Source organism: Palaemon carinicauda, chromosome 9 (genome assembly GCF_036898095.1).
Source record: "Palaemon carinicauda isolate YSFRI2023 chromosome 9, ASM3689809v2, whole genome shotgun sequence".
Taxonomy (NCBI): domain Eukaryota; kingdom Metazoa; phylum Arthropoda; class Malacostraca; order Decapoda; family Palaemonidae; genus Palaemon; species Palaemon carinicauda.
Window position 1 is genome coordinate 76,169,721 of NC_090733.1, and position 12,153 is coordinate 76,181,873.

General features: G+C 43.3%; 1 protein-coding gene across 1 annotated transcript in view; it reads left to right on the forward strand.

Moving 5' to 3' along the window:
• Window positions 1-1,115: 1,115 nt before the first annotated feature.
• LOC137647004 (transmembrane protein 39A) overlaps window positions 1,116-12,153 on the forward strand; it is a 116,255-nt gene continuing 105,217 nt past the window's right edge. Inside the window, exon 1 of the mRNA XM_068380111.1 lies at window positions 1,116-1,370. Coding sequence (XP_068236212.1) covers window positions 1,152-1,370 — 219 coding nt within the window. The 5' untranslated portion in view covers window positions 1,116-1,151. The remainder of the gene's footprint in view (window positions 1,371-12,153) is intronic.

Sequence of the window (12,153 nt, forward strand, 5' to 3'; positions counted from 1 at the left end):
CCTCATGTTTAATGCAGTCAAAAGCAGCACTAAAATCAAGGCCAATCATATGAACTTCCTGACCACAATCAAGGGATTTCTGTACTGCATTGGAGATTGTAAGAAGGGCATCACATGCTCCAAGGCCTTTACATAAACCAGATTGCAAACTAGGGAACAAATGATTACTTTCAGCAAACCTATTAAGATGTTCAAAAACTTTAGATAATATGGGAGTTATGGAAATTGGGCGGTAATCAGTTGGACTTGAGCTACCACAAACACATTTACATAGTGGAGTAACATTACTAATTCTCCAACAAGTGCTAAAATCTCCTCTTCTTGCTAACTTGCGCAAAATAACAGATAACTTTGGAGCTAAGAAATCTGCAGTCTTTATTTGCAAAATAGAAAAATACCATTTGGGTCTACACCTCCATAATCATCAAGGTATCAAGAGAGCTTTAATTTCATGAGATTAAAAAGCTAAACTAGATGGTTTAGCCTTAGGAAAACAGGAATGAGGAAGTTCAAGTTTCTCATTACTCTGCTTACTGTCCAACACATCTGCCAAAAGGGTTGCCTTTTCCTTTGGACAGTGAGTGACAGAGCCATCTGGTTTAAGTAAAGGATTTGTCAAATACTGAGACGCTGGCGAAGTACAGCAAGGTGATTATGTCCCGTGCAAAAGGGGTGACCTTCATGGTGCATCGGCATGCGTTGTGAAGAGGAGGAATGACGTTTCCTAAGTCTTCTCACAAGTTGGACAAGTATCGACGTAGACATTGAGGAACACCCTAGTACTGTACTGGATGGGCTACTAATATTAAAGGACGTGTGTGTATAGTTGGGAAAAATAAGAATTACTTAAAATATTTGGGAATTTTCATAGATACAGTACGATACTGTACAGTATATACAGACCTTAGTCCTTAGAAATACATAACCCACCTCAATCACCCCTCTCACTCCTAGTTCTAAGGACAAAAGTGGCTACTTTATGACAGGTGGGTGGGCTGGGCTTGTACCTCGCATACCTTTTATTAACCAAGTGCTATACCTTGTTAACAATATATTGGCAGTTCCAGTGCCACTGAAGACATATATCTATTTTAAAAGGCTTAGGTTTGTATTGCTAGAAAATTCAAATTAATTTTTAATTTTTTTATTTAATGTTTCCTTACAGATTAGGCCATAGTGCTGATGATGGTCCACCATTAATGTCCATTACACCACCAAAACATATGACTATTCCAGACATTCCCCGTATCTCTGAGTTGGGGTTTGAAGTATGCATGCTGGTGTTTAGCTTAATGTCTCTAGCACTGCAGTATCTAAACATATACCGAACTGTTTTTTGGCTTCCCCACTCTCACACCAAGTATGCCATGGTAAGGTATATTCTTAATTTCTTTTTATTTGCTTCTTTTGTTCCTATGAGAATACAAATCGTTGATTATCATTCTGGATTATCCCCATTGTAACATAGAAAAGTCACTGAAGCTTATTTACAAGGTAATAGGGAGGGGAGTGGGGTTACTATTTCCATGACTTCCTGGTCTGTGAGAGATATATTTGTGGAAGTGGCTGTCCAACACAATCATACCTATTGCGGTGGCCCATAGGCACCTGTAGACGTCTCCCCTGTAGGAACTTTTGTACATGGTTTTCCCACCTTTTTCTGTTTTGCTAGATCCTGGTCATAATATTTCAATGGAGACCTTGGAGTACTGAATAGTAATTAGGCTACCCCACCCTGTACTGTTTATTGTTTCCAAGAGCCCTGACGTAAGTAGATTTTTTACTTAGTTTTACTGTTATCTCTGTAAAGTTACTTACAAGCTTCCTATAAATGTAGTAAACATGAAAAATTACATATACCGTAACCTGTTATCATTCTACGAAAACCAAGTACGACATAATCAGGAACGTATCCGATGATAACCATAGATATCTGCACCCCCAATAGACTTTACCCAGTCTAATCCACTAAGGGGAAGGATAAGTGAGGAGCCGTTACATATCCTCTCACCTTATGGTGCGCTCGTACGTCTCTGGCGCCCCATTCCACATCGCAGCGTAACTACTGTGAAGAAAGAGCATCCTACGAGAAATTGGGGAGGGACAACGTAATGGGTGGGCCATCAGGACGACATGGCTATCTTACCCAAAAAAAGGATTTTGACGAAGGAAAAATCTATTTCTGGGCGAGAGACCTGTGCCGCCCAGTGAAATGCTCCTTAAGCACCATTTCTAAGGTATATAACTGCTATATATTACCAGAGAAAAATTGCATAGGAATGCCAGGTTGAACCCAGCTCGTTCACCTATATAAGGTGTGGATATATTGCTGGGGTGAGATAAATCATAACCAGAGGCCTCGCACCAATTAGAGATTTCCTCTTCAAAATCCCTGAAACAGCGAGGTGCCGTTCAACATCTATGCTGCGTAAGCTACTACTACCAACCCAACCCACGCTAGTGAACTCACTCCCTATAGCACCCCAAGTTTGGGGCCCAAGCAGGGAGGGATTTCGAGGGTGGGTTCACTGGGTGGCACAGGTCTCTCGCCCAGAAATAGATTTTTCCTTCGTCAAAATCCCTTTTCTGGGCTCCGACCCGTGCCGCCCAGTGAAATGCTCCTTTAACATCATTTCTAAGGTAAAAACTGCTATGAATTTACCAGAGAAAAATTTGTATAGGAATGGTAGGTTGAACCCAGCTCGCTCACCTTAATAAGGTGTCGGTATAATACTGGGGCGCTGAATAAATCACAACCAGAGGCCTCGCACCATTTAGATATCTCCTGTCAACATCCCCGAACAGCGAGGTGCCGTTCAACATCCCACTACTACTAGCAATCCCACGCCAGTGACGTCACTCCTTTTTCATAGCACCACTGTTTAGTCCTTATTTTGCCTTAGTGTGTGAATTTCGCTGGTTTTTTCTGGATTTACCTCAAGATGTCGGACTCCAATGTCACTCCATCTAAGTTAAGTACCAGATCTATGAGTTTTGAGATTTTGGAGGGGGCTTTGCCCTTTTTTTTTTTTTTTTTTTTTTTTTTTGCTTATATTATAAAAGTTTTATTTTTCACGACCCCGCGTGGGTCTTTCATGGCGCTTGGCTCCCTCCTATCTCTCTCTCGTTTCGTTCTTAACGATTTTCAATGAGTCCTCCATACTGATTGTTTCTCGTTATGAACTTTATGGGTATCCACGGTTCACACACCGTTTTAATTTTTATATTGTCCTGTTATTATGATAACAGTTATTACATATACGTGTGCATATTATCGGTAGGTTGGCATGCCTGGTCGCCTTCGGGCGTTCCTATTCCACTATATTATTACTTGGATTATTTACGTTCGCACGCCACGGACTTGCTTATCATTTTAACATCATTCGTTTGCTTGCATTAGCCCGAGGGGGTTTCATGAGTCAGATATTACTTATTAGTTTGCATTTTGTTAGCACTTCACTGACTCTGTGTTATGTTGGTAGCCCTGCCGCAGCGCTGTCAGGCTTGGGTTTCTCCTATCTCATGTTCACTCCCTCGTTTGTTTTACGATTGATGTATAGTTAATTTTATTATTATTATCATCCAGCATGCCTTCCTATCTTATTTTACCATGTGTTATGTTTTTTATAGTGTTATTAGTCTTTCCGCGTGATCATATCATCGTGGGTCTGGCAGGTTGGTATACCTGCTATCGCTCCACTACTAGCCTCCCTCCCCGCCCGATACCCCACCCCAGGGTTCCCACCCTCTCTCTCTCCCGATCGAGTTTGAGTCACTTTATGGCGCTATGTTCCCCCTCCTGGGGGCATCCGCTTTCTTTGCACGGACAGTTCCCGTTGATCTGTGAGGCTTACTATTATTATACATTAACGTACATTACTTACTCTTTTCACTACTCTACCCGGTCGTAGTCGTTTTCTTTCCGTCGCTCGTTTGGCCAACGATCGGCGGGAAGTTTTCTGCTCGGTCCATGGTACCTTGTCATGTTATATTATTTATTAAGTTTTGTACGTGCTACTCCCTCGGTCCCGCACGTCACGGACCCATTAAAGATCCCTTCCCCCCTCTAGTGTCACGCACCTCACGGACCTCATATAGATATATATTTATATATATAAAGACTTTCATTATGGGATCCCCGGAAGTAGCTTTTATACATTACCATCCGGTCGAGTTGTTTAGTTGCGCCTCCGGAGCCAACGTTACTCATTCCTACTTGGATTAACTTATATATTAGTCACATATATATATACGATCCTTGTTCTCGACCTTCCCTTCCCTCTTTTGATATGATCACGGTTACGGTCTGACTTAATTTCAATTCCTTTTACAATCAAAATAGATCTGTTATTTTGATATTGATATTTAAGCACTCCGGACCCCCCCGGGGTCCTGGATTTGCTTACATTCAGTATACTTAATGGCTATATATAAAATATTTTTATCATGATATTGACATATATACCTATACGTAGATATTTAAGCTCCGGGCCCCTAATTTGCTTTCATTTAAGATACTTTTGTATCTTTTGTCTTACAGACTGTACGTATATCAAACATTTTTATCATGATATTGATATATAAATCTTCTATCATGATATTGATATCATTTAAGCACCCGGGGCCCCCGAGCCCCTATTTGCTTTCCTTTAGGATTCCTAATGTATATATAGAAAACATTTTTATCATGATATTGATATATAAATCTTTTATCATGATATTGATATTATTTAAGCACCCGGGGCCCCCGAGCCCCTATTTGCTTTCATTCAGGACTCCTGATGTATATATATATAAAACATTTTTATCATGATATTGATATGTAAATCTTTTATCATGATATTGCTATAATTTAAGCATCCGGGGCCCCCGAGCCCCTATTTGCTTTCATTCAGGATTCCTGATGAATATATATAAAACATTTTTATCATGATAGTGATATATATAATTTGCTTTTATTCAGGACTCCTGATGTATATATATATAAAACATTTTTATCATGATATTGATATGTAAATCTTTTATCATGATATTGCTATAAGTTAAGCATCCGGGGCCCCCGATACCCTATTTGCTTTCATTCAGGATTCCTGATGAATATATATAAAACATTTTTATCATGATAGTGATATATATATATATATTTTAAGCACCGGGGCCTCCGGGCCCCTAATTTGCTTTCCTTTGAGATGCTCATGTATCTTTTATTTTACAGACTGTACGCTGTGCAATGATGGCATGTGCCGCTGTCATCTATCAACCCTGCGGCCATGACGTGTGTCGTTCACATGCCCACTGTTCTGTCCGAGTGGATGACTTAGCTATTTGGCATCCAGACAATTGTGTAGTCTGCTACACAATGACCTCCACTCTAACATCTGACTCGGTGAGTGCATTTTCATTGATACAGACTTGTAGGGAGTTACGATTAATTTCAAACATTATTAATTTTAAGGCCACTAGTCCTCTGGACTTCCCACATGCCTTTCACTTCGTGTCTACGAAGTCCTTGGACTTCTTCACTTTTCTTTGGCACAAATATCCCTCGCTAATAGTCTGTTCTCTTTCAGTGCTCCCAACTTGAGAAAGATACAGCTCGGGCTATCCTCAAGATCTGGATTGACGGGTTCACCCGCAACGTGAAGGCCAAACAACCTTATATCCTCTCTGAGGAATGGTGTTCCCGTCTCTACCCCCATGCTAAAACTTCAGCTGCGGTCCCCAAAGAGTTGGCGGATCCTATCATCATTCTGGCCCCGGACCAAGAAGAGACGGGCGGCACCCTAACTGAGGACGTCTCTACCCTCAACCTCGATGTGGAACCCATGGCTCTTGACGATCCCGACGCAGGTAGGGACGTAGGTGAGTCAGGTGGTTCCCGGGCTAAGATTCCTATCCCTAGCCCGGCTATCTCTTCTACTTCAGAACACTCTTCTTCTCGAGGTTTTCCGGGGACAACCGGGACTGGTCTCAGTCCCAGGCCTGTTATCCCCAAGGTGAAGGCTCATCGTAAGACTTTATATACGACCCACAAATCTTCCAAAGACCACAGGTCTTCGAAATCATCAGCTTCGAAGGCTAAATCTTCCTCCACCAGAGTCTCTCAAGACCCAATTGCTGTGCCTTCAACCTCTCACGGAGTAGTGTCCATTCCGGCACCTGTTCCCCCCCCCGGCGGAATCATCTAACCCGGTGGATTTTTCCGAGAAGATGTTTGCTCGTTTTGAGTCGATACTATCGTCTCATACGCAGCAATCACAAGAGAGAATAGCTTCTACGGAGAGCCTAGTTCAGGGACTCATGCGCTCGGGGCTGCCACCGCCACAACACCAATACCCCATCCCCGACGCCTCCAAGCTTCCTCCTTTCAATAAGAATAACCCTTGGAGGTTGGCATTGCATGCCCCCTTCTTGGAGGGCATGTTGTCAATCGGAGATTTCGGTACCCGGCCTCTTGCGGATTATAAATTCTACCCGCCGGGTCTTGAATTCCCCTTCCCGGGCTACGCTCGCCTCACGGAAGAGGCTCTGATTCGATTGGATAAGGTCCCAAAGGAAACTGTTAATTTTCCTAAAGAATAGGCACAGTCTGTCTTGGTCTGCATGTTCAATGAGTGGGATTGCTTGAACACAATGATTACGGCCTACAAAAGTTCATATACTATGTTTGTGGCCGACGACCAGATCCCTACCCCATGTGCGACCAAGATCATAGAGACGGTCTTTCAGGCTATCATGGAAGAGAAGCCTTTACCTCACCTCATGGAGACCGACTTACCCTCCCTTCTTTTTCCGGGAGACAGTGAATGTTGGCGGAACGCCCCAGCTACCTTCTCGGTAGGTAAGTTGAGCCCGGACTGTGCCTCGACGCAGTTCAGCGAACGGCTTCCCAAACTCCCGGAATCTCTCATTAAATTGGAATATGTGTCGAGGTGTAGATTCAGCAGATCCCTTAATTCAGTTGTCCTTTCTGAATTGACCGTCGCCACTTACAACGGGGAGGACCTCCTTAAGGTCCTCACTAAGTCACTTTTGCAAAACTTTATGGCTGACGCCTATGATTTTGCAAATGCCAGGACCCATTGTCGACGACACATTCTATCCGAAGCCACGATTAGGGACGAACCTAATAGGCTCATCAAAGCTCCAGTCTGGGGCCCGGATCTTTTCCCAGGGGACTTAGTTAACTCGGTCCTTAGCGAGGCAGCTAGAGCCAACCAAAACCTCAAGGTTAGGTGGGGCCTGGTTTCAAAGAGGAGATATGAGCCTACTAGTACCCCAATTCGAGGTAGGAAGAGATTGAGGCCCTTCCAATCTTCCCAATTCAGGCAACCTCTGCAAGTGGTTCAACCGGTCTCAGTCCACGGAAGAACTACGTTCCTTCACAAAAGATCTGCTACTAAAGAATGCAATCCAAAGTATACGTCTCTTAAGATTTAGTAATCCGGGACCTGTCTCGTTTAAATTCCTTCATTCGTTGCGACAAATTCCCTATGCTTACCGTCTCGCATGTGTAGACCTTACTTCCCCGTGGGGCCGTCACCACCTCCATCGATCTTACAGATGCCTACTATCACGTTCCAATAGCAAGGCATTTTCGTCCTTTTCTGGGCTTCAAGCTAGGCAAACAAGCCTACGCATTCAAATTGATGCTATTGGGACTCAACATACCACCCAGAATCTTCACCAAACTAGCAGAGACAGTAATTCAAGAGCTTCGGACTCAGGGGATACAGGTAGTAGCCTATCTAGACGATTAGCTAATCTGGTCAGGCAATGCCCAGATTTCCCGCGTAGCAACGGACAAAGTCCTCACCTTCCTTCGGCAACTGGGATTCCAAGTCAACCTCGAGAAATCCCGCCGGGTCCCACAGACCAAGTTTCAATGGCTGGGACTACAAGGGGACCTGTGCTCCCATACGCTGTGCCTCCCCAAAGCCAAAAGGAAGGTGATAGCGAGGAATACAGAACAATTTCTCAGGGAAAAGTTGACCTTCCGAAGGAGCCGAGAGTGGATCCTAGGTTCCTTACAGTTCGCCTCCGTAACAGACATCGTCCTGAGGTCCAAACTCAAGGACATAAACAGAGTGTGGCGCTCCAGAGCAACCGCAATATGCCGAGACAGACGTGCTCGCCTTTCCCCAACCCTGAGAAAAAGTCTGCAGACTTGGACGAAGATCAAGAATCTTTCCAAGTCGGTTCCTTTACAACACAAGAAAGTCCAAGGGTTATGGTCACCGGTCTTCCAACAAATGCACATCAACGTCCTAGAGGCCATGGCAGTCTTCCTCACTTTAAAACTTCTCAATCCAGCCAGGAATCTCCATATCAGACTGGTTCTCGACAGTGCAGTCATAGTATACCGCCTCAACAGAGAAGGCTCCAGATCAGCCCAAATAAACCACATCATGTTGAAATTTTTCTCCATGGCAGCAATGCACAAGTGGCACCTGTCAGCAGTCCATCTAGCAGGAGTCCGGATTGTGGTAGAGGACTTACTTTCCCGGACGACTCCGCTAGAGTCGGAATGGTCACTAGACAATTGATATTTCCAGTGGATGATATCTCCAGTCCCGGGTCTCCAGGTGGATCTGTTTGCAACGAAATCCAATTGCAAAATAGATTGTTACGTAGCCCCCAACCTGGACCCTCAGGCTTATGCCACGGACTCTATGATTCTAGATTGGAATACCTGGATGACGATTTATCTGTTCCCTCCGGTGAATCTCCTACTGAAAGTTCTGCACAAACTCAGATCCTTCAAAGGTCAAGTGGCTCTCGTAGCCCCCAACTGGCCCAAGAGCAATTGGTTCCCCATGTTGCTAGAACTAGGTCTCCGCCCCCGGCGGATTCCCAATCCGTTGTTAACAAAGACAGTGCAAACTCGCAATGTGTTCGCTTCCTCAAGGATTCTGAATGCCCTAACTTTATGGACTTCATGAAAATCGCAGCCCAACGAGGTGCAAACATCGATCCTTTGAATACTATTTTCCGGGAATCTGACAAAAGGGAATCTACTCTCCGTCAATATGACTCAGCTGTCAAGAAATTAGCTAAGTTCTTGCAAGATTCCCAAGTTGAGAAAATGACGATGAACCTAACTGTGACATTCTTCAGAGCTCTCTTCGAATCTGGCCTGGCAGCCAATACCATTACTACAATCAAGTCAGCCTTGAGAAAGATCTTCCATATTGGTTTTGACATTGATCTAACGGATTCATATTTCTCATCCATTCCGAGAGCTTGTGCCAGACTAAAACCTTCAACTCGCCCTAGTGCAGTTTCATGGTTTTTGAACGATGTTCTTAAGCTAGCCTCTGACACCCCAAATGAATCCTGTAACTATATGGCATTGTTAAGAAAGACACTTTTTCTTTTGAGCCTTGCCTCAGGCTCCAGAATCTCAGAATTGTCAGCCTTATCTAGAGACCCTGGTCATATAGAGTTTCTCTCTTCGGGTGAGGTTCTTCTCTCTCCTAACAAAGTTTTCCTGGCTAAAAAGGAAGACCCCCAAAACAGGTGGTCCCTGGAAGATTGTTCCACTTCCTCGGGATCCATCCCTGTGTCCAGTTACCACCCTGAAAGCCTACTTAGGTAGAACTTTCACTACAACCACAGGGCCCTTATTTATTAGAGAACACGGAGGAACTATTACCCTTAAGGGAATCAGACAACAAATTCTTTATTTTATTAAACAAGCTAATCCTGCATCATTCCCACATGTCCATGATATTAGAGCTGTGGCTACCTCAATTAATTTTTTCCACCATATGAAATTTGATGAGCTCTCAAAATATACGGGTTGGAAGTCCCCTAAAGTTTTCAAGCGCCACTACCTAAAACCTTTAGAAGCTCTTAGATTTGCCACAGTAGCTGCAGGGAATATAGCTTCTCCTGAAGGTACTGAGTCCTAATCACAACGTCTTGCTCTGTCCTCTTTCCCTCCTGCCTGGCTTACCTGTTGTTCCTACCTGTTTTGTTACTATACACCCTTATGGTGTATTATTTTATTATTCAATTGTTCAATTTCACGAATTGTTTTCATTACACTTGTTCTTGAATCCCCGAGCTGATTTTATTTTGCTTTTTTGATTACCAAGCTGGATTCCCACTATTCATATCTGTTGAATTCTACCTACGGGTTTCATTATTGATTGTTTACCATGTCTATTTATCACTGTCATATACATGTTGATCTAATTTTACAGGTTTCCACATCCCTCTTTTTTTATATTGAACTCATCAGCTCTGTTATTTTGTGTTATTCCCTCTTCAGGTAGTTAGCCATATTGGGTCCCCATTCTCTGGTACGATTTCACTGGGCGGCACGGGTCGGAGCCCAGAAAAGGGATTTTGACGAAGGAAAAATCTATTTCTGGGCGAGAGACCCGTGCCGCCCAGTGAACCCACCCGTCCCTCCCTGATTGGGCCCCAATCTGGGGTGCTATAGGGAGTGACGTCACTGGCGTGGGATTGCTAGTAGTCGTAGGATGTTGAACGGCACCTCGCTGTTCGGGGATGTTGACAGGAGATATCTAAATGGTGCGAGGCCTCTGGTTGTGATTTATTCAGCGCCACAGTATTATACTGACACCTTATTAAGGTGATCGAGCTGGGTTCAACCTAGCATTCCTATACAAATTTTTCTCTGGTAAATTCATAGCAGTTTTTACCTTAGAAATGATGTTTAAGGAGCATTTCACTGGGCGGCACGGGTCGGAGCCCAGAAATAGATTTTTCCTTCGTCAAAATCCCTTTTCTGGGCTCAACCTGTGCCGCCCAGTGAAATAGTACAAGAGAAATGGTCCCAAACTTGGAAATAACCTGAGAGGAAAACAATTAAAGACATGGTAACATCAAATGGTTTACTCAATAAACGTATATAAGAACAGAGGTATATCCTTTCTAATATTGAAAAGTAATAAAGATAACATGAAATCACTCTCTTAAGGAGGGATGACAGGGACAGCTAGGTATTAGAAGTCACAGGATAAAATCTAAATTACAACATGATTGAAAAGGTAACATGAGTGAAAACAACAAAAACAATTTGTGGAATAAGAACAATTGATATAATAAAATGTTGCGCTGTACTGGTATAGCTCAGGTAAAACAAAACCAAAAACCAAGGTAGGAACTGTAAGTAAGGCAGGTAAGAGGAAGAAGATAGCAAGACATGGTTAGTTAAGACTCAGCATGTTCAGGTGGAACCACATTCCCCGTTGCTACTGTAGCGAATTTAAGGGCTTCCAGAGGTTTTAAATAGTGTTGCTTAAATACTGTTGGGGACTTCCAGCCTGTATATTTAGTAAGTTCAGTGAAATTCATGTAATGAAAGTAGTTAACTGAGGTAGCTACAGCTCGTATATCATGGACATGGGGGAATGAATCAGGATTAGCCTGTTTAATGAAATATAAAATTTGTTGCCTGATCCCTTTGAGGGTAATGGTACCACCATGTTCTCTAATGAATAAGGGCCCTGAGGACTTATAGGAGGTTCTATTTAAGTAGGATTTGAGGGTGGTTAAGGGACATAGTGATGGGTCCGGAGAAAACGGAACAATCTTCCAGGAGGACCACCTATCCTCGGGATTCTCATTTTTGGCCAAGAAAACTTTGTCAGGAGAGAGAACTTCCCCTGACGAGAGAAATTCAATATGGCCCTGGTCCCTAGTCAAGGCTGCAAGTTCTGATATTCTGGCGCCAGAAGCTAGGCTCATAAGGAATAAGGTCTTCCTTAGCAAGGGTATATAAGCACACGAATCATTGAGGGTCTCGGATGCCAACTTGAGGACATCATTCAAAAACCAGGAAACCGAGCTAGGGCAAATAGATGGTTTCAATCTGGCGCAGGCTTTTGGGATTGATGAGAATAGTGGATCTGTTAGGTCTATGTTAAACCCAATATGGAAAATCTTCTTTAGAGCAGATTTAAGCATGGTAATAGTGTTGGCTGCCAGACCTGACTCAAAAAGGGATCTGAAGGTTACAGTCAGATTCATAGTCATTAATTCAACCTTTGAGTCTTTCAAAAATTTTGCAAGCTTCCTAACCGCTGAATCGTATTGGCGAAGGGTGGAATCCCTTTTGTCAGACTCCAAAAATAACGTATTTTGCGGATCGATGTCTGCGCCTTTTTGGGCTGCAAATTT